The 23,641-nt window shown below is 45.3% G+C and overlaps 1 protein-coding gene across 1 annotated transcript in view; it reads left to right on the top strand.

Moving 5' to 3' along the window:
• The first annotated feature begins 1,287 nt into the window (after nt 1–1,287).
• The window catches only part of LOC137627529 (rRNA N6-adenosine-methyltransferase ZCCHC4), a 136,074-nt gene continuing 113,720 nt past the window's right edge, over nt 1,288–23,641 (top strand). Inside the window, exon 1 of the mRNA XM_068358622.1 lies at nt 1,288–1,515. Within this exon, the coding sequence (XP_068214723.1) occupies nt 1,446–1,515 (70 nt within the window). The 5' untranslated portion in view covers nt 1,288–1,445. The remainder of the gene's footprint in view (nt 1,516–23,641) is intronic.

The raw sequence follows: 23,641 nt of genomic DNA, 5'->3' as shown, positions 1-23,641 counted from the left end.
ATTAATTCACTTCAAATTGAAGGATTAAAGGATTTTATTAACTCTAGTGACACCTCTTGGGGTATGAGAGTACAGTACATTACAGCATATACAAAATTATAATTTGACTTACAATAATAGTGCAAGATGGCAGTAAAAAGAAGCAAAACTACTTATATTCACATATCTATACAATACTGTACATAATATATCCGTATACCCATATATGCCAAATATAATGGGGACATAAGCCTATATGGACTAGATAAAACTAATAATATATAACTAAAACTGTTCCATTAATATTTTTACAAATTTTGCTAGATTGCACAATTGTATCTTATTTCTCACTTTAAACAACTGACTAAACTTTATACTATTTGGTTCAGAGTAATAATATTTTTTTATACACCATTCTCTGAGGCTACTTAAATAAGGACATCCCAGAGTATAATGGCACTCATCAGCCTGTTCCTGGGTAGTACACATTGGGAAGCTTATCAGCAACAGGAAGCCTATGGTTACCACATCTAAATCTACTGAGATACTTCCAATCATTAGGCTATAATCCAATTCGGTTAAATATTTGCTTAAGTATAATTCAGTCTTAAGAACTTTATAGTTAGAGCATAATCTATTTTCATCAATTTCACATTCTAAATTCTGCTTATCTATATCACAAATTCTGAGATCAACACATATCCTAACCCAATTACAGTACTATTAAATTCACATGGGCTGTTCCAGATATTAGATAGACAACGCTTGTATAGAATACTTTTAATTTTTACAATGCATTTCGACTCGAATTCATTGATATCGTGTAATTTTCCTAACAGTAAACACATGGTGTGGGATAAATTGTTTTTTTTTTTTTTATCTTGACCGATCCTTATCCAAAAGTTTACCATTCTCTTTTCAATTTTGCTTGTTAAACATAATTGACCAAGTTCTCCTTAAGCCATACAATTTTCTGACTGTTTCTTTATTTGAAGTATACTTTTCAGGCACTTTCTATGATAAATCTCAACCTGGTCTACCTTTCGGAACCCCCAAATTTCGCTTCCATATAAAAGAACTGGGTGAACTGATTTTTTTTATTGAGGAATATGCAGCCTAAATCAAACAAATTATAACTTGATGAATTAAAAATGAGAAATCCATATGAATATTTTGCCAATGAAAGCACATGGTTTAAGAAAAAAACGGCAGATAAATCTTAGGCTATGGCAGTGCTGGCAAAACATGTATTAAGCTTCTTCGTCAATTCAACGACGAGCCGTTTAAGGGATAAATATATTTCAACTTGGCCACGGAACCGAAGTGCTACTACTGTAATATCTTTCAGCATTGCGCACGTGAATTTGTGAATGTGTCAGTACTTGAGTGTAACATCTATTCCACATTTAAACTATATTCAAACATTTGAAGTTCTTTAGTCGAGTGTTAGCATCTAATTTTTGGAAATGAAGGATCACGGCCTTGGTGTTGAAGTAATAATCAACGATATAAAAGCAAATCCTTGCTGTACACATGGTGAGTACCTTAGCCTATGAAGTATTCCTTACTGGTAATCTAATTTGTAGGTCAGACAACAAGTACCTTTGAAGCATATTGTAGTTAAGTTTAACTTACTGCTATTGTCTAGATTATTGCAGCCGACAGAGTTTACCCCCAGATTAAGTCGGATGAATAATAAGACTGGCTCTTTCTTTCATCTTCCCCTCTCTTGGGAACCAACTACGGTATTGTTTTATTGTAGTTACAGACGTGAAAAGTTTTTTTTTATACTATGACAGGTGTTTCCTATGGAAAAACTAAAAACGTCCGTTTTCTTAAAAATTGACGACACTTATTTTCACTGCAAATAAAAACTTAATTATATAAGAAATAATAAACATTGGGGTTAGCATTTGCAGCTCAGCATGTTCCGCTTTCCCGTACATAGGAAATTGGTGTTTGCTTTTTCCGCTAGTGCACGGCCTATCAAAGTCTACTATATTTGAAAAAAAAAAAATTGGTAATTTTGTAGTGGATTACATGGCAATGTAACCCAGAAAAAAAAATACAGTTTCCTACAGAAAAAATTATGATCTCTTCAAAAATGACACTCGTTTCCGTCGCAAATGAATAGTTTCAGAAATATATATACATCTATATCCTACGAAAATGGGGACCCCCAGTGGGAACTCGGGGTTTTGGGTGGGGAAAACATACTGGGGAAACGAAATATAATTGTTTTCCTATAGTAAATAACGTGAATTAAGCGAATTTGATGTTCATTTCAATCGGAAACAAACAGATCAACCAATTCGGATAACTTTGAGATGCACGGTGTCACTTCTCTTACGAACGAACGATAACATTAGAAACGCTACCAATAATACGCAGTGTTACCAACGTTGACGTATGGTACATAGAGTTACCAACGGCACGTTGACATTACTAAAGATAGTAATGATAGATATTTCCATATATTAAATAATTTCTCCATATAAGTTTTACTTTATATAAAAAGTACAAAAAGGGCACAGAACTTAACAAACCCACCTAACCTAGCCTAGTAGTATGACAGGTCACAAAATAACATTTGATCTACATCGGACGTTGGCAGCACTGGTTACTGTATTTTTTCATGACACAATCTTTGTAACGGCGCCTCCAAAGTTTATCCAGATATACTGTTTTGTATTTTCCTCCGGTTATTATAATTTCAAGAAGGTAATGTATAGAGAAGAAAAGGCTTGTTTTACGTTTATATATCGATTCCCCAGTATGTTTTCCCCACCCAAAACCCCGAGTTCCCACTGGGGGTCCCCCATTATTGGAGGATATAGATGTATATATATTTCTGAAACTTAATTTGCGACGGGAACGAGTGTCATTTTCGAAGAGAGCGTAATTTTTTCTATTAGAAGCAGTAGTTTTTTTCCTAGGTTACATTGCCATGTAATTCACTACAATGAAACCAAAAAATCCTCATTCTTAGACAGTCTAAATAGTTTTCGGTTTATTTGCTGTTGAAATGAAGGTCAGATTTAGTGAAAGCACATTATTTACTACAGGAAAAACTATTTGTTCTGTTCAAAATGTTGTCCCGTCCATAACTGTAATACAGCTTTTCTACTATGAAAAACATGTTCCTTAAAAAAGAACACCCTTGTTCACATACCTACAAACCTTACGTTATTTATTGTGGATTATCTTTCGGCAAAACTGGAAGGTAGCCATAGACCAAACCACTTGAGTGGGTAGGCAGTGGGTAGCTGGGGGGTACCCAGCTGCCTATATATATTCTCACAGCTGTGAACTACGTCACTTTTTTCTTTTGGCTTGTATAGAGAGGATGTCTCCTTTTTCTCCTCTAAAGGCTGCCATTTAATTTTGTAATATTTTGCTTTCTGTTTTCAGGTGTGTTTGTACTTCTTGATGGTTCCTGGTTCCTTATTGCTCACTCCGCAAAATAATTTTGCGGGCACTATCCCTTTATAGATAGGTGCAAAGCTTCTAAGCTTATTCTTATTATTGTTATTAAGTTTATATTACCTGTGCCTTAAATAAATTAATCTTTACTTTTATTCCATTGTACCTTGAAATTAGATAGGATAACACCTTGCTATCATCAGTTTTGGCAACCTATCGTGGTCAGTTTGGACATCTTAAATTCTTCTTTTATATGCATTGCCCTACCTATAAATGCAGCCAGATCCCTGCTAGGATTTTTCAGCGTACCTAAACTTATGATACCCTTATGCGGATGTGCCCTGGTCACGAAGGTGCTGCATGTAGTACCTTCTTTTCTTCGGTGGATACTGACCTGCTATCCTTGTCCAACTTGTAGAGGGCATCGTTGTGAGCAAACGAGTGCAGGGAGTGGTCTGCCTCCCAGTGGGAGAAGTTTGGCCTAGAAAACAAGCTTGTTGCATATGCAGATGATGCTACTCTCTTTGCATCAATTCCATCCCCTGAATGTAGATCTGGGGTTGGTGAATCCTTTAATAGGGATTTAGCTAAAATTAGTGCATGGTGCAAATTATGGGGTATGAAGTTGAATCCTAACAAAACTCAAAGTATGATTGTAAGTAGGTCAAGGACGGTGGCTCCTCAACATCCGGATCTCAGTATTGATAATGTTTCTTTAAATTTGTATGACTCTTTCAAAATTTTAGGTGTGATTCTCGACAGCAAATTTACTTTTGAGAAACATATAAGGTCTGTGTCTTCTTCAATTGCACAAAAAATTGGCTTATTGAGAAAGTCTTTTAAGATTTTCGGTGATCAATCTATCCTGAAGAAGTGTTTTAATTCTTTCATTCTACCTTGTTTTGAGTATTGTTCTCCTGTCTGGTCCTCAGCTGCTGATTCTCATCTTAATTTGTTGGACAGAAACTTACGGTCTATTAAATTTCTTATTCCTGATCTAGATATTAATCTCTGGCACCGTCGTTCAATTAGTTCATTGTGCATGTTGCATAAGATTTTTCAATATTAAACTTACCCGATAATCATGTAGCTGTCAACTCCGTTGCCCGACAGAATTCTATGGAGGGATACGCCAGCTATCACAATACTAGAAGGGGGTGTACTTACCAGCGCCACCTGTGGCCAGGTACTATAGTACTTCTTGTTGACACCTCCTCAATTTTTCCTCTGTCGTGCTTCCGGCAAGACGTTCTGGGATACGCTTATGATCTTCGAGTATTTTCACGGCTTTTGGTGAAGTATTCTCTCAGATTTCGGCTGTCGCTTTACTGGAAAACTTCTATATTAGCTTAGATAGCTATTATTTAGTCCTGATTAAACGGTTAACGATCTTTTGCTTGATTTTGAAACCCCACTTGGCTAACTCTTTTGATTCAAGATGTCTGACATTTCACAAGCCCCCACCCATAGACGATGTAGGTCTTGTAATAGGCGTATTCCGAAGGCCTCGGTAGATCCTCACACCGCTTGTTCTGACTGTAGGGAAAGACCCTGTCAGTTAGAAGATCGATGTGAGGAATGCGCCGGACTTTCGGAACTTGATTTTGTCCGTCTTCTTAAGTATTCAACCAAGTTAGAGAGAGAGAGAGTTAGGAGGAGTTCTTCTCACTCTTCACTTTTTTCCTCACCTCATGATCCCCTACCTTTTCCTACCCCTGTAGTGGCTACCCCCGAACCTACTATTTGCCCTCAGCCTGATATGTCTGTTGTTTTGCGTGCCATTCAGGCCTTAGGTGACAAAGTAGAGTCAGTGGTTAGTGATCATAAGTCTCTTATGGCCGAAGTCAAGGAACTTAAGGTCAAGAGTGCAGTGGGTGGAATTAGTGCCAGTGCTGTGACGAGTGCTAGTGTCAGTGCAGTGCCAAGTGCTAGTGTCAGTGCCAGTGTGGTGCGTGAGGATACTTCTGTGCGTGCCAGTCGTCCTCCCAGTCCGGGACCTCTTGCAAGCTCCCAAGCCCAGGGGAGAAGCAATGTCGAAGGGCAAAAGGGTTCGGCAGGCCTTGATCGGCGCACAGAAGTATCCTCGGTGGTTGCGGGCGTGTCTTCCAGAGACCGTCACTCCCACCTGCAGACGATTGAGCCCGTCTTTTACTCGTCTGCTGATCAATTGTCAGGGAAGAAACGCTGGACTCAGGTCTCAAGACCACTCAAACGCAGAGTCCAGACCTCAAGAACTCAACCGGGCTGCAGTCATTGGATCAGCTCTGACTCGCCGCAGTCATCAGTTGAATGCACTCCGCCTAAGAGGAGTAAGGTTCTGCCACAACAGATCTCTGCTGTTAAGGCTTTACCTCAGCAGACCTTAGTGTCTGCCGACCCCAAGTTGACTCTACTGCAGTCCATGCAGTCACAACTTGCGGTCTTGATGCGTGAGTGTCAGGCTGAGAAGGTTACACCTCCTCCTGCGATCGCTCCGCCTGACCGCAGTACTGCCTGCCAGGCGTACGATGTTGAGGCTCCTCAGGACTCCTTACCACGTTCTGAGTTTACTGTTTCCAGTGGTGTGCAGCTCCCTCCGCCTTCCTTAAGGCAACCTCAGCAATGGGAACAGGAAGCTTATACCTTACTTCCTCCGCTTCCACTTGCAGTTCCACCAGTGAGGCAACACTCTCTTGAGGTACAACAACCTCTCCCATCCATGAGTCAGTCTCCTCAGCTCTCGCTGCAGCGAGCTCAACCCTCCTCAAGGCAAGCACTACACCTTAGCCTTGCGCCTCAGGAACCTCAACTCGCGAGACAATTACTGTGTTCTGCGCAGCCACTACCTCATCGCTCACAGCTCACACCTCAGGAACCTCAACTCGTTCCTCAGGAACTTGCTACTGCGCATCCGCCAACCACTCAGCAAGCGCAACCCTTGAGTTCAGATACTCATGCTAGGAGTCAGCCTCCTCCACCCATGCGCCTACCTTCTGCTACTTCTTTTGATCAGCCTTTGCAGTCTGAGCCTCAGGTGTTCCCTCAACAGAGTCTTGAAGAGGAAACCACACATATTGTTGTTCCAGCTCGTGCTGACTCTGCTGTTCAGCATACCTTACCGATCTCTTCGCTACACTCTGGTGATGAGGCGTCTGATGATGAGGCGGCACACCTGGATCCCTCATCAGACGTGGATGAATCCAAGTCTTCTCCACCTTCTATTGACTTTCGTAAGGTCTTGGCTCTGTTTAGGGAGGTTTACCCAAACCACTTTGTCTCTGCTATCCCCCGCTCTCCGCCATCTGAGTTTTCGCTGGGCATGCAACCAGCTAAGTCTACTTATACTAAGCTAGTCCTAGCAAGGTCCTCTAAGAGAGCGTTAAGGATCTTAGGGGAGTGGTTGCAGACTAAGCAACACCTTGGAAAGACTTCGTTCATGTTTCCTCCGACTAAGCTCACTTCTAAAGCGGGCGTTTGGTATGCCACAGGAGAGGAACCAGGCTTGGGAGTACCTGCCTCTGCCCAGGCTGACTTCTCAAGTCTGGTAGACTCGCCTCGTAGAACAGCAATGAGGCGCTCTAAGGTTTGCTGGACCTTCTCAGACCTTGATCACTTCCTGAAGGGTGTTTTTAGAGCATTTGAGATGTTCAACTTCCTAGACTGGTGCCTGGGGGCCCTCAGCAAGAAGACCTCCCCTGCGGACAAGGATTCTGCCATGCTATTAATGTCCTGCATGGATAAGGCCATTAGAGATGGATCTGGCGAGCTTGCTTCGATGTTTGTGTCAGGGGTTCTTAAGAAAAGGGAACAGCTATGTACCTTCCTTTCCTCCAGCATCACACCTTGTCAAAGGTCTCAACTCCTTTTCGCTCCGCTCTCGAAGTTCCTCTTCCCCGAAGAGCTTGTTAAGGACTTGTCTGCTGCCCTGATACAAAAGGACACACATGATCTTGTGGCCTCATCGGCTCGTAAGACTAAGGTTGCTACCTCAGTCCCCAGGACTTATCGCACCCCAGTGGCTGATACTCCTGCTACGAGGTTCATACCGCCCTTTCGTGGTAGAGCCCCCAGCCGAGGAAGCTCCCGTCCAGACTCTTCCAGGAGCAAGTCTAAGAAAAGTTCCAAGGCTTCTAAAGGAAAAAACTGACTCTCCGCATCTCCAGACAGCAGTAGGAGCCAGACTCAAGATCTTCTGGCAAGCCTGGGAAAAGAGAGGTGCAGACGCCCAGTCTGTCAGTTGGCTGAGGGAGGGTTACAGGATACCATTCTGCCGCAAACCCCCTCTGACCACATCTCCCATCAACCTCTCTCCCAACTACAAAGAAGAGGACAAGAGGCTAGCGTTGCACCAGGAGGTGTCGCTCCTTGTACAGAAGAAGGCAGTGGTTATAGTCCGGGACCATCAATCCCCGGGCTTCTACAACCGTCTCTTTCTGGTGGCCAAGAAGACAGGAGGTTGGAGACCGGTGCTGGACGTCAGCGCGCTCAATGCGTATGTCACCAAGCAGACGTTCACGATGGAGACGACGAAGTCGGTCCTAGCAGCGGTCAGGCAGGAGGACTGGATGGTCTCGTTGGACCTGAAAGATGCCTACTTTCACGTTCCTATTCATCCAGACTCCCAACCTTTCCTGAGATTCGTTTTTGGAAAGGTTGTCTACCAATTCCAAGCCCTGTGTTTTGGCCTAAGCACAGCTCCTATGGTGTTTACGCATCTGATGAGGAATATAGCAAAATTCCTCCACTTATCGGACATCAGAGCCTCCCTTTACTTAGACGACTGGCTGTTGAGAGCCTCCACGAGTCGTCGCTGTCTGGAGAGTCTCAACTGGACGTTGGACTTAATCAGAGAACTGGGTCTGTTAGTCAACATAGAAAAGTCTCAGCTCATTCCCTCCCAATCCATTGTGTACCTGGGAATGGAGATTCGGAGTCAGGATTTTCGGGCTTTTCCATCGGCCCCAAGGATAAGCCAAGCCCTAGATTGCATCATGAGCATGCTGAAGAGGAGCAGTTGCTCGGTGAGACAGTGGATGAGTCTCACAGGGACCCTTTCATCGCTGGCCCTGTTCGTCGAGCTAGGGAGACTCCACCTCCGCCCTCTTCAATTCCATCTTGCAGCTCATTGGGACAAGGGTTTGACTCTCGAAGCAGTCTCTATCCCAGTCACCAAAGAGATGAAGACCACTCTCTTGTGGTGGAAGACCAATCTCCTTCTCAGGGAGGGCCTATCGTTGGCTATTCAGACCCCCAATCTTCATCTCTTCTCAGATGCATCGGACTCGGGCTGGGGTGCGACCTTGAACGGACGGGAATGCTCGGGAACGTGGAACGAGGAACAGGGAACGCTCCACATCAACTGCAAGGAGCTACTAGCAGTTCATTTAGCCCTGCTGAACTTCAAGTCCCTCCTGCTAGGCAAGGTGGTGGAGGTGAACTCAGACAACACCACAGCCTTGGCTTACATCTCCAAGCAAGGAGGGACCCATTCGAGGAGCCTATACGAGATCGCAAGGGACCTCCTCATTTGGTCAAGAAGTCAAAACCTCACTTTAGTCACGAGGTTCATTCAGGGCAACATGAACGTCTCAGCAGATCGCCTAAGCAGAAGGAATCAGGTCATTCCCACGGAATGGACCCTCCACAAGAGTGTGTGCAACAGACTTTGGACCTTGTGGGGTCAACCTACCATAGATCTGTTTGCCACCTCCATGACCAAGAGACTTCCGCTGTACTGTTCCCCAGTTCCAGACCCTGCAGCAGTTCATGTGGATGCTTTTCTGCTGAACTGGTCCCATCTCGACCTTTACGCATTTCCACCGTTCAAGATAATAAACAAAGTCCTTCAGAAGTTTATCTCGCACGAAGGGACACGGCTGACGCTGGTTGCTCCCCTTTGGCCTGCAAGAGAATGGTTCACAGAGGTACTTCAATGGCTAGTCGACGTCCCCAGGACTCTACCTCTAAGAGTGGACCTTCTACGTCAACCTCACGTAGACAGGTTGCACCCAAACCTCCACGCTCTTCGGCTGACTGCCTTCAGACTGTCGAAAGATTCGCTAGAGCTAGAGGCTTTTCGAAGGAGGCAGCCAGCGCGATTGCCAGAGCAAGAAGGGTTTCCACTCGTAGAGTCTACCAATCTAAGTGGGAAGTCTTCCGGAGCTGGTGTAGAGCCAATGCAGTATCCTCTACCAATACCTCTGTGACCCAAATAGCTGACTTCCTATTACATCTTAGGAATGAGAGATCCCTTTCAGCCCCTACGATTAAAGGGTACAGGAGTATGTTGGCTTCAGTTCTCCGCCACAGAGGTTTGGACCTTTCTTCCAACAAGGACCTTCAAGACATCCTTAAGTCTTTTGAGACTTCAAAAGAGCGTCGTCTATCCACTCCAGGCTGGAACCTAGACGTAGTCTTAAGGTTCCTTATGTCACCTAGGTTCGAACCTCTCCAGTCAGCTTCCTTCAAGGACCTTACCCTCAAGACTCTTTTTCTCGTCTGCCTTGCAACAGCTAAGAGAGTCAGTGAGGTTCATGCCTTCAGCAAGAACATTGGTTTCACGACCGAATCTGCAACATGTTCTTTTCAGCTCGGATTCTTAGCTAAGAACGAACTTCCTTCACGTCCTTGGCCTAGATCGTTTGAAATACCTAGCCTCTCCAACATGGTAGGTAACGAACTAGAGAGAGTTCTTTGCCCTGTCAGAGCTCTCAAGTATTATCTTAATAGGTCTAAACCTATTCGAGGACAGTCAGAAGCCTTATGGTGTGCCATCAAGAAACCTTCGAGGCCCATGTCCAAGAACGGGGTTTCGTATTATATAAGGCTTCTGATTAGAGAAGCCCATTCTCACTTAAAGGAGGAAGACCTTGCATTGCTGAAGGTAAGGACCCACGAAGTAAGAGCCGTAGCTACTTCGATGGCCTTTAATAAAAACCGTTCTCTGCAGAGCATAATGGATGCAACCTATTGGAGGAGCAAGTCAGTGTTTGCATCATTTTATCTTAAAGATGTCCAGTCTCTTTACGAGAACTGCTACACCCTGGGACCATTCGTAGCAGCGAGTGCAGTAGTAGGTGAGGGCTCAGCCACTACATTCCCTTAATCCCATAACCTTTTTTAACCTTTCTCTTGAATGCTTTTATTGTTGTTTTTATGGTTGTTACGGTAGGCTAAGAAGCCTTCCGCATCCTTTTGATTTGGCGGGTGGTCAATTCATTCTTGAGAAGCGCCTGGGTTAGAGGTTGTGTAGAGGTCCTTTAGTAGGGGTTGCAGCCCTATATACTTTAGCACCTTTGAGTTGATTCAGCCTCCAAGAGGAACGCTGCGCTCAGTAAGGAAGACGAACTTAAAAAAGAGGCAGAGTAACGGTTCAATTCGACTTCCTTACCAGGTACTTTTTATTTCATTGTTATTTGAGATAACTGTTATATGAAATATGGGATACTTAGCTATCCTTTAATCTTGTACACTGGTTTTCACCCACCCCCCTGGGTGTGAATCAGCTACATGATTATCGGGTAAGTTTAATATTGAAAAATGTTATTTTTATTAGTAAAATAAATTTTTGAATATACTTACCCGATAATCATGATTTAATTGACCCTCCCTTCCTCCCCATAGAGAACCAGTGGACCGAGGAAAAATTGAGGAGGTGTCAACAAGAAGTACTATAGTACCTGGCCACAGGTGGCGCTGGTAAGTACACCCCCTTCTAGTATTGTGATAGCTGGCGTATCCCTCCATAGAATTCTGTCGGGCAACGGAGTTGACAGCTACATGATTATCGGGTAAGTATATTCAAAAATTTATTTTACTAATAAAAATAACATTTTTCATAACTCTGACCATCCTTTACATTCAGATCTCCCTGGACAATTCCATCCTGTTCGTAATACTAGGCAGGCAGTTAATTCTAATAGCCAGGCCTTTTCCATCATGAGGCTCAACAGTACGCAGTACTCTAGAAGTTTTATTCCAGCTGTTACCAAGTTGTGGAATGATCTTCCTAATCGGGTAGTTGAATCAGTAGAACTTCAAAAGTTCAAAGTTGGAGCAAATGCTTTTATACTGTATATGACATATTTGTTTTTGACGTTGTTAATAGTTTATATATGACATATCTGTTTTGACATTGTTACTTTTTTTTAGATTGATTTATTGTTAATTTATTCTCTTCATTTATTTATTTCCTTATTTCCTTTCCTCACTGGGCTATTTTTCCCTGTTGGAGCCCCTGGGCTTATAGCACTTTGCTTTTCCAACTAGGGTTGTAGCTTGGACAGTAATAATAATAATAATAATAGAAGAAGGCGGAGCGTGATCTCTCTCCCTCACAGGTAGAGAAAGCAAGTTCTTCCTCTACTCGCACGCCCCAACCTCTTTTTAGAGCTCTTTCTCGTGCGCTTTCCTCCGGGGGACGATCGAGCAGGAGTGCAGACTGAATCATCCATTGGCAACCTCGGGGGACTGCTGCTGCTAAAGGTTAGCTTGCTGATCCACCAGTCCCCAGAGGGCATCATCGTTCCCGTGTGCTCGCCCTCCTCTTTGTCTTAGATGTGTGCCTTCACCATTGGTGAAAAGATGCCTCTGGCTCTTTAGCCATGTCTATGCAGCCTTCCTTCGCAGAGGAACCTCCTCGTCCGTTGTCTTCTAGCCCTCGTCCTTCGCCTGCTCCTGGACATTCTTCTGACGATAGTGCCGCTAGTCCTTGGACTTAAGTCTTGGAATCTCCTTTGGATTGTGCGTGATCCCCTACTGTGGATGATCGCCCTTCCAGAAGTCACATCCCTGTTCCAACTCTTCATTCGCCCCGTTCTTCTCGCCGTCCTCCTGACCTGCCATCTCCGTTCCTGACTCCTATTCTACAACTGCCTGCTCGCCATGTGACCTTGCGTCACTCTCCTGCGCGTCATCTTTCGCCAGCGCCCCAGGTTCCTACGCAATGCTCTCCTACTTGTCAGCGGACTTGCGCTCATTCTAATATGCCAGATTGTGCTCCAGCTGTGTGCCAGCGCTCACCAGCACTCCAGAGCGTTATAACTCTCCAACGTGTCAGTGCACTTGCAATCTCAATTTTGCTAGTGCTCCCCAGCGTATCCAAGATTTCCAGCGCTCCATTGCTCGCCAGAGCGCCTGCACTCTCCAGCGTGCCAGCGCTCTCCAGCTTGTTAGCCCCTTCCGACTCGGTAGCACTTCAGCGCTCTCAGGCTCGCCATCACGCAAGTAGGTTTCCCTTCTCCCAGCGCAGAGCAAACATCATCAGGCCAAACTTTAAGGAACGGAAAGGTAAGAGTTCTTCCAACAGGTCTCCATTGCCCCATTCCCCTCACCGCGAATGCATTATTGTACAGCGCGACTGCCGGGATAGAGGGAAAGGGGTCCACAGGAGGCTTCAAGATCGTGAAGATTCTTACTTTAAAGGCGTACCCACAGTGTCATCCAGCTCCAGAAGAGTCTCCTTAAAGGGAACCATTGGTCCCTTCTTTCCCGTCAAGGGATCTCTGACAGTGCCAGCGTCAGCAAGCAGCCCTAGTTCGGTGCCATGGTCAGAGAGGTGGTGCCAGCCTTCGGGCTTGCTTTTTCTTCATTCTCTCCAGAGGCCACTGCATCCCCCCAACATCCGTCAGTACCAGCAGTCTCGGCATAAAACCTCAACTGCTTCACCCCTGAAGAGGAAAAGAGGAATCTTGGATACTGTCACATCACCCAGAGTAAAGCTGACCTCTGTGAGGCCTTCTAGGCCAATCCTCCCTGGTACTCCTCTCAGATGCTTTCCCACCTCACCTCTGCTGAGGGGCAGATGTCCTTTCTTCCACCTTAGGAGGAAATCTCCCCTTGTTCGGAGAGCTCTCCACCTCTGGGAGGAACCAGGAAGGATAGTTCCAACAAGCCTTCAATGTTAGAGTTCTACATTCATCCCCTCAAGAAGTTGAAGGACTCCAAGACTTCCAAAGTTCTCTACGAGGACCTCCAGACCCACAGGAACAGTCAGTCACTCCAGGGATATCTATGACCCACCCCAAGATGAGCTCTCAGGGATGGAGGAAGAAGACTTCGCTGCCAGTCCCACCTCAGAGGGGGAGCAGAAAGAATCAGAACATACATTCTGGCAAGTTCTGACTCTAATCAGGGTTCTCAACGGGTTCGCCGACCCAGAGATACCTCCGAGAGGGCAAAGACACGGTCCTAGATCGTGTCTTTGGCACTCAGAAGCCCTCTAAAGCCAGTGCAGCCTTGCCCTGGTCCCAGGGTTGAAGAGTACTAGGGCTAAGATTGCACTACAGCTCTTGACTTCTCCTCCTCTCAGTGTTTGGGCTCTTTTGCCATGATCCTCCCACCTCCTCGAGTCCAGCAGAGGATGTACTATGGGGTCTTGCATGAGCCTCATCCAGTTCTTCCACTCCTCCACTCTTTGGAAGAGCTAACCAAGCAGATCTCCATAGAGAGAGACTCCAATCGTCAAGCCTCTTTCTCAGCAGCAGAGATCCTCAATCAGGAGAAGGTCACAAAGTATGCCATGCAGGCATGATCTTTGGTTGGGGACCCTGGGAATCCTGGTGTGGACCGAAGATTTATCCAAAGAAAGCACTATAGCAAGAAGGCTATGGAACGAGTTTCTTGCTCACCAAATCTCGAACGTGTGGGCAATCACCATCTTGAAACTTTGTGATGCAGTGTCTGAGAGATTCCATCAGCAGGTCCCTAATGCCAAGCTCGGTAGGCTCAGGAACTCCTCTCAAGAATGACCCTCTCTTTTTGAGCTGAAGGATGTAGAGCAGGGTGCAGAGAGATGGAGAAAGTTTCACCAGGACTCTCTCCTCCATAGGACCTTGACATCCTGGCCCTTTAAACCACCAGCTCCTCAGCAGTCTAACCCAGCCAAAACCTTGATGAGCAAGACGACAGCAAAGCAGACAGTATCTAAGAAGCTCTTTCCGGCCAAGGACAGGAAAGGCCCAAAGTCCTCCAGGGGAGGAAAATATCTTAGAAGGAGCGGCCGTGGCCGCAAACAGTAGGATAGGCACTCCCCCCTGCTTGTCCACCAGTGGAGGGATGCCTGCAGAGTTGCTTGAATAGGTGGAAGCAACTTAGGGCTGAACCCTGGACAGTCTCAGTGATTCTCTAAGGGTATTGCGTCCCGTTCACGTCGTCTCTCCCTCCCCTGATGAAGAATCCAGTGTCGTTAGACTTCTTTGCAATAGGATCAGCAAAGGGCTAGCCAGGAAGTCAACGACGAGTCCCCGGGCTTCTTCAGTATACGTACTCTTTCTTGAGAAAAAGGCGTCTGGAGGCTGGAGACCAGTCATCAACCTCTCAGCTTTGAACGAGTTTGTCAAACGAACTCCCTTCAGCATAGAGACGGCAGATACTGTCAGACAAGCGGTAAGACCACAGGACTTCATTTGCACTCTGGACCTAAAAGAAGCGTACTTCCAGATCCCAATCCATCTGTCTTTCTGGCCCTTCAACAGTTATGTCAGTTTGAGTTCTTAAAGCGAGAATTGAATTTAAAATATGTACAATAACCCACCAAGTTATCAGAACCGGGCATCCAAAATACATAAGAGAATTGCTACATATTGCGCAGCCAACAAATCGTGTCGACACGAGAATAGTTACAGATGGCTTCCAACTGTTGGAACTTAGATTTATGTCTACTTTAGGCTCCAGAGCCTTTAAATATGCGGCCCCGGGACTAGATAAGCTCCCACGAAACATTCGAATGATTGAAGACATTAAGACTTTCAAGAGGAAACTGAAGACTTTCTTATTTCAACAGTGATGATTTAACAGTAAATGAACAATACGTGATATGAAACGTTAAATACTCTGAACGAACAAGGTAAAACGAGAGTGGAGGTCCTGTAGAGAGTGGGGTTCCCCTGCTGTATGGGAACGGAAAAGCAGCCATCAAAGTAAGTAATGTAAGTAGAGTTCCTGGCGGGCCACTTTGTGGTGGTGATGAGCGACAACACCACGTTAGTGGCTTTCATCAACAAATGAGGTACTTTTTTTACAGCCCCTATCCCATCTGGCAATAGAGATACTGAGATGGGCTGAGATTCACTCGATACCACTATCGGCACGCTTCGTTCCAGGCCTGAGGAATGTGCTTGCTGACAACCTGAGCAGAGCATCTCAGATAGTGAGTACCGAGTGGTCTTTGGATCATCTAATAGCTTATAAAATCCTGACTTTGTTGGGTTCTCTGACTGTGGATCTCTTCGCAACGGCCCTGAACTTCAGGCTCCCCTTGTACTGCTCCCCAGTCCCAGACCCCAAGGCTCTCTGGCAGGATGCATTCCAACAACGATGGGACAACATCGACGTTTACGCCTTTCCCCCGTTCTGTGTAGTGAGGAGGGTGCTCAACAAGGTCAGAACATCCATCATCCTCTCAATAACACTCTTAGCTCCTGTATGGCATCATGCGGAATGGTTTCCGGACCTTCTGCAACTCCTGAAGGAGTCTCCAAAAGAACTCCCTCCCTGACACGATCTAGTACTCAGACAACCACATGCTAACATTGTCCACAAGGCCGTAGCTTTGCTACGAGTTCATGCCTGAAGTCTATCCAGCATTTCATCGCTCAGAAAGGATTTTCACAAGAAGTTGCGAGCAGGATTTCTAGATACCTGCGAAAATCATCAGCAGCAGTCTACCAGGCAAAGTGGAACATCTTCTAGCAATAGCGGAGTTCTTCGTGTATTTGCGGGAAGAAATGCGCCTTTCAGTCTCGATGGTAAAAGGCTATTGCTCAGCCTTAAGCCTCTCCCTTAGGCTAAATAGAATGGACATTTCCTCATTGCTAGAACTTTCCTTACTCATATGGAGTTATGAACTTACTGTCCTCAGTCAGAAGTGAGACCTCCCCCTTGGAATGTGGTTTGAGTTCTCAGGTCTCTGAAGAGACCTCCCTAGGAACCTTTACGCCAGGCAACAGATAGGCACCTGATTTGGAAGATGGTGTTCCTGCTAGCTTTGGCCTCGGTCAAACGAGTCAGTGAACTTCATAGTCTCTTATATCATATCGCCCATTCAAGACAATGGGGAGAGGTAATGTTTTGCTTCGTCCCTAAGTTTGTTTCCAAGACTCTGCATCCGGGGATGCCGGATCCCCGATTTGACTCCTTCCGGATTTCGAGTCTCCGCTCTAACAGATGACCCTGATCATCTCTTACTCTGTCCAGTGAGAAGCTTGAGGCTTTACCTCAAAAGAACAGTAGCAGCCTGTCTCCTTGTCCCTTCACTTTTCATCAGCACAGGAAGGAACAAGAAGAGGGTCACCAAGAATACCATCTCTGCTTGGATTTGCAGGGTCATAGACCATGCCCTGAATCCAGACCCTCCTTCACATTGCCCCAGATCCCATGATGTCAGGTGCGTAGCTACTTCCCTGGCCTTCAAAAGAAACTTCACAATGAAGCAGCCCACCACCTGTAAAACGTGACCGACAGGAGGCTCAATACATTCTCTATCGGCCCTGCGGTGGCTGCACAACAACTGGTGTAATACCTCAAGCTCCTTATTGGACAAGTAGCAGAAGGTTGAGGGCACTGTTACTCGGTTTTAGTCTGCGTGAATGAAAAGGTATGACTGGCTCTTATTCTTTTCTTCATCCTTCCTTCTCTTGGGTTCTCTGCACAAGCTGACCTCAAACCACTGCAGGTAAACCATGCTTCCTTTTGTATCTAGTATTATGTCAATAATGTTGCATCCCGATACCCTGGCGAGGTGGTATTGGGAAAGTCTTGGTTACAACAGTTTTCCTATAAAGACTTGGAATAACTTTTACTTGACAGTCACACTGCTTATGTTTACACACAGCTTGCGTAGGCTGCGGACATTGCATAGCAAGGTTTAGCGGGATGCTGGGATTAGTTATTTTTGGTACCTACCTATTCAAAATAAGGATTCACGGGTAGCCAAAAAAGCCAGTTTGGCAGTAAAATACACCCCCCAAAAGGGTGAATCACCCTTAATAAATAGCCTAAGCTTGTATTTCAGTTATGGAACAAATGACAAAGTTGTAGGTAATTTGTATTTTTCCTAATGATACAAACCTTTAGGTATTTATACAAACTTACCTGCCAGCCCTATCCCCCTTAAAGTTCTACCTCAAGCAAAGTGAGCTCATTCACAGGTGTATGAGTGGGTGGGGTAGCACACTAACCCCTGCCCCTCCCGCTATATAGCGGAATGGGTAGTTAATCCTCGCTAAATTATAATGGTTCGTCTTTAACCCCTAATAAATAGCTAAAGAATTGTATCATTAGGAAAAATACAAATTATCTCCGAATTTGTAATTTTTTTAAACAGGGCCAATCTTGGCTTTCATTACAGTACTGGGTAAACAAGAGCTTTCATGATAATTGACTCTATGGTGAATTCTGATTTTCATCAGTGAATTGCTTTTGAAGTAACCAAAGTCATTTTTGTGAGTGTATTTTTTTATCCCTTGTATGTAGTGCAATATTTTATGAAACGATATTTTGCTTGAAAATACTGTACTGTATAAGGATAATTCATTGAATTACATCCTGTATATATGGAGAAATGTATAGAGCACACATCTTCATCAATGTTTTGTGTTACTTTCACATTATTTTCTGTAATTTTTTATTACTCTTTTAGGGGCTGAGTTTTAGGAAAATTCTTGAGCATTTCAAGATTATCATGTTTTCTAGTGTCTAATGTTTGGGCAATTGCTTGTTATATTTTCTTTTTGTCCCATTTGCAAAGTTCAAGTTGATTTATTAGGCAACATTCCCATTGCTTGCTTTCTATAGTTAATTTTTCAATATTAAACTTAGCCGGTGATTATATAAGCTGCAACTCTGTTGCTCGACAGAAAACTCTACGTTCAAAATACGCCAGCGATCGCTATGCAGGTAGGGGGTGTACATCAACAGCGCCATCTGTCGAGCAGGTACTCAGTACTCAATGTAAACACAGAACCAATTTTCTCTCTGTCGGGCTACCGGCAAGACCTACTAATTCGCTGTTACTAACTGGATTTGTTTTCACAACTATTTGGTGAAGTACACTATTCTAGTTTTGAGCTTTCGCTATGCAGGTGTTTTATCTTCATCTCAAAACTTGAACTCGTTTTGGATAGATTTAATTATGGTGACAAAGAGAGTATGGACTCTCTTTCACTTTTAAATGGCCGACCCTTCCCTTAGACGGAAGTGTGTTTAGGTTTTTAGTAATTTTGCTTAACACGTTATAGATCTATATATTTTATATCTCTCCGCCTTTATTAGGCCTCTTCGATTAACTTTCCATTTATTATAAACATATAAAAATAAATTTTTATGTTTTGTTTATATGCGACCTTTCCTGATAGTAGGCGGTCCTAACTTGGAACCGAAGTTAATCAACGTTGAGCCCGTTATATCGTATTTAGCCTTTAAAGAATTTAAAACTTTTTAAATTTAATGTTTTATGAAAGAATTTCTTTGATAGTCTTCGTACTGTTTTCAAAGATGAACTAACGTTTAGTTTTTTAGACTACGCAGTTGTTGACGTTCAGGACGTTCAACATGCGCTCTATCGTTACGATAGAGAGAGAGTGTATCACGGTTTCACTTTGCAGTAAGAGTAAATCGATTCTGACGTTTTGTTCATTCTTTCTTAGCTTAAATGTTTTAAATTCTAAATTAAAGGAACTTTTTATTAGGAAAACCTTTCAGTTTTTTCCTTTAGTCAAATAACATGTTTTTTTGACGATATATAATTGGGCTCTTCTCTTAGGTGCGAAATCAAGAGAGAAAGAGAGAGAGAGATAGAGACGGAGGGAGAGAGAGGAGAGAAAACGTTCCGTTCAAGCGGGTAACGTTGTTCTCGTGTTACTCTCGTCCCTAGTCGCTGTACGGGGAAGAAGGTAAAACGTTTCTAGGGTTTTATTCTTGTCCCCAGGCTATGTGCGGTGAGAGATGGTAAACGTAGTTTATTTGAACTAGTGTTTAGTCTCTTTCCCAGCCACTGAATTTTTTATCTTTGTTTTCTGTTTTTTGCTAGTATTAATGAGCTGCATTATACGACTGATTTCGCAATTACTACCTTTTAATGAAGGGTAGAATTGCGTGTTTCAGGTAGAAATCAGTAAAAGTTTCGATTTCAGTGAAATAAGTGCAAAACAGAAAATCGATAAAGTGATATGCGCAAAGTGTTACAGTGTTGCGTCCGAGGGTTCGTCTGTTCGTGCCTGTCGTTCACCTAGTCCGGGACCTCTTGCAAGCTCCCAAGCCCAGGGGAGAAGTAATGTCGAACGACTTATGGGTTCGAGAGGCCTTGATCAACGAACAGACGTTTTTTTCCCTCCGTGGTTTCGGGCGTATCTACCCAAGATCGCCCCACCCACACAAAGACGAGAGAGCCCATTTATTTCTCGTCTGCGGAAGAGGTTTCTCGTAAGAAACCATGGACCAAGGTCTCGCGGCTTATTAAGCGCAAGTCGGTCCTTTCCGCGCAAGTCCAACGGCCCAGTTGTAGCCACTGGGTCAGTTCGGACTCGCTGCAGTCTTCCGACGACTGCTCACCTCCTAAGAGAGGCAAAGCGGTACCGCATCAGGCAGTCACACCGTCTGTTGCCGCACCTGCTCCTGTAGACCCTAAGTGGTCTTTGCTGCAGACCATGCAGTCTCAGTTAACGTCATTGATGCGGGACTTTCGTGCGGAGAAGGTTGACACTGCACCAACCTCTAGCCTACAACCAACCACGGTTGTGCGTCCTGTGGACGCTGAGGCGACCTTCTGCCGCACTCCAGCTGAGAGAGTCCCGCCACCCATGCGTTCCAGTGTACCCTGCCAGCCGCATGTTGACGTTCAGTAACGCACGGAACCTTCCGTTGACGTTCGAGAGGTACAACAACAGTCTAAGTTGTTTTGTTTTGACGCGGTGCGTCAACCTCCGCATTCTAGAGTTGTTTTGACTGCTCAGTCTAGACAGTCAAAGCAGTCTCGAGTGGACACTGTATGTCCTCACGCACCTGTTGTGGTTGACAGTTCAGTTGTTGACAGTTCACAGACTGTCAAGCAGTTACATGACGTTGCCTTCTGGTCTGCTACTATTGCACCAGTGAGAGACTCACTGAGGTAACCTAGCTTTTATCGGACAAGGTTCCTGTAGATGAGGAAGTTGCTGTTCTCCCTCCTACTGATATTCCCTTGAGGACTCTTGTCATTTGGAGAGGAGCCTTAAGCTGCTTAGCCTCCTATGGACTTTAATTAAATCATGATGATTTTTTTAAGGATCTTCGTCCGGATCTTGTAACTGCTGCTCCTCGTTCGCCTTAACGTCAGAACTTACACTAGGCCTAGCTACTTCGAAGCCGTTGTTTTTAAGCTAGTGCTCTCTCGCTCTCCTAGAGAGCGTTACGTTTGCTAGGCGACTGGTTTTTGCACCAGGAGGAGTTTTAGGGATTCAGCCTTTGATTTCCCTTCTTTTAAACTGGCTTATAGAGCGAGAGTCTGATAGGACACGAGAGAAGTTCTCGGCTTGGGAGTTCATGCCTCTGCCCAGATAGACTTCTCAATTCTGGTAGACTCGCCCTGGCGCCTAGCCAGGAGACGCTCCAAGTTGTTTACAGGTCAACTTCTCAAAGGGATGGTAAATGGTTCCGCCTCAGTCGCTAACCCCGTCTGTTGCCACACCTGCTCCCGTAGACCCTAAATGGGCTTTGCTGCAAGACATGCAATCCAAGCTTGCGTCCTTGATAGAGGACTTAAATGCGGAGAAGAACCTTATGGCCAACAACCTTCCAACCGGTCGGTTGTGCGCCCTGTTGACGCTGAGGTAACCTACTCGCGTCTGCCAGTTGAGGTGGTTCCTCCTTCTGGCCAACAACCTTCCAACCGGTTGGTTGTGCGCCCTGTTGACGCTGAGGTAACCTACTCGCGTCTGCCAGTTGAGGTGGTTCCTCCTTTTGGCCAACAACCTTCCAACCGGTCGGTTGTGCGCCCTGTTGACGCTGAGGTAACCTACTTGCGTCTGCCAGTTGAGGTGGTTCCTCCACCGATGCGACCCAGTGTGGGTTGCCAGTCGCACGTTGACGTTAAGCGACGCTCGGAGGTGGTTGTTGACGTTCAGGACGTTCAACAACCAGCAGAGGTGACTTGTTGTGACGCAGTGCGTCAACCTCAGCAACCCGGTAGGGTGTTGACTGCACAATCCAGACAGTCTAGACAGTTTCGGGTTGACGCTGTACTTCCTCGCGCACCCATGGTTGTTGACAGTTCACAGACTGTGCAGCAGTTCCATGATATTGCGTCCGGCTCCGTCACGCATCCACCAGTGCGACCGGATTCAGCGAGTCAGACGTTGCCCACTCCGTTGCCGTTTCCTCATCAGTTTCGGATGAGGAACCCTCTGATGAGGACGTTGCTGAACAAGATGATCAGCCCCCAGCCCTGCTATCCATCCAGAAGATGCTGAAGAAGGAACGCTGCCCAGTCAGGCTGTGGATGAGTCTGGTAGGGACACTGTCATCCGTGGATCAATTTGTGTCACTAGGAAGACTACTCCTCCGTCCTCTTCTATACCATCTAGCTTTTCACTGGAAAAAGGACAAGACGCTAGAAGCGGTCTCGATCCCGGTTTCGGGAAAGATAAAGTCTTGTCTGACTTGGTGAAAGGACTATATCAACCTTGGAGAGGGTCTTCCCCTGACTGTTCAGACTCCCAACCACGTTCTCTTCTCGGACGCATCGGACGTAGGCTGGGGTGCGACATTAGACGGTCGGGAATGCTCGGGATTATGGAACTCGAGTCAAAGGACAATGCATTTCAACTGCAAGGAGCTACTGGCAGTACATCTGACCTGGAAAAGCTTCAGGTCTCTCCTTCAAGGCAAAGTGGTGGAGGTGAACTCGGACAACACCACGGCTTTGGCGTACATCTCCAAGCAAGGAGGGACCTACTCTCTGACATTATACGAGATTGCAAGGGACCTCCTCACCTGGTCAAAAGGTCTAGACATATCACTAGTAACGAGGTTCATCCAAGGCAACTTGAATGTCATGGCAGGTTGTCTCAGTCGGAAGGGACAAATAATTCCAACAGAATGGACCCTCCACAAGGATGTATGCAAGAGACTTTGGGCCACCTGGGGCCAGCCAACCATAGATCTCTTCGCAACCTCGATGACCAAGAGGCTCCCAATATTTTGCTCACCAATCCCGGACCCAGCAGCAGTTCATATAGATACCTTTCTACTAGATTGGTCACATCTAGATCTATATGCATTCCCTCCGTTCAAGATTGTCAACAAGGTACTGCAGAAGTTCGCCTCTCACGAAGGGACAAGGTTGACGCTAGTTGCTTCCCTCTGGCCCGCGAGAGAATGGTTCACCGAGGTACTTCGATGGCTAGTAGACGTTCCCAGAACACTTCCCCTAAGGGTGGACCTTCTACGTCAGCCACGCGTAAAGAAGGTACACCAAGGCCTCCACGCTCTTCGTCTGACTGCCTTCAGACTATCGAAAGACTCTCGAGAGCTAGAGGCTTTTCGAAGGAGGCAGCCAGAGCGATTGCTAGAGCAAGGAGAACATCCACCCTTAGAGTCTACCAATCGAAGTGGGAAATCTTCCGAACTGGTGCAAGTCAGTATCCGTATCCTCGACCAGTACCTCTGTAACTCAAATAGCTGACTTCCTCTTATATCTGAGGAAAGAACGATCTCTTTCAGCTCCCACTATCAAGGGTTACAGAAGCATGTTGGCATCAGTCTTCCGTCACAGAGGCTTAGATCTTTCCAACAATAAAGATCTACAGGACCTCCTTAAGTCTTTTGAGACCACGAAGGAGCGTCGTTTGGTTACACCTGGTTGGAATTTAGACGTGGTACTAAGATTCCTTATGTCAGACAGGTTCGAACCGCTACAATCAGCCTCCCTGAAAGATCTCACCTTAAAGACTCTCTTTTCCTGGTATGCTTAGCCACAGCTAAAAGAGTCAGTGAGATTCATGCTTTCAGCAAGAACATCGGATTCTCATCCGAAACGGCTACATGTTCTACAACTTGGTTTTCTAGCCAAAAACGAGCTGCCTTCTCGGCCTTGGCCAATATCGTTCGATATTCCAAACTTATCGTATGGTTAGAAATGAACTAGAAAGAGTCTTATGTCCTGTAAGAGCTCTTAAGTTCTATTTAAAACGAATTAAACCTTTACGAGGCCCGTCTGAAGCTTTATGGTGTTCAGTTAAGAAACCATCTTTGCCTATGTCAAAGAATGCTTTATCCTATTTTATCA

This window comes from Palaemon carinicauda, chromosome 2 (assembly GCF_036898095.1).
Source record: "Palaemon carinicauda isolate YSFRI2023 chromosome 2, ASM3689809v2, whole genome shotgun sequence".
In the NCBI taxonomy this organism is placed as follows: Eukaryota; Metazoa; Arthropoda; class Malacostraca; order Decapoda; family Palaemonidae; genus Palaemon; species Palaemon carinicauda.
This window is presented reverse-complemented; position numbering and strand designations above follow the sequence as displayed.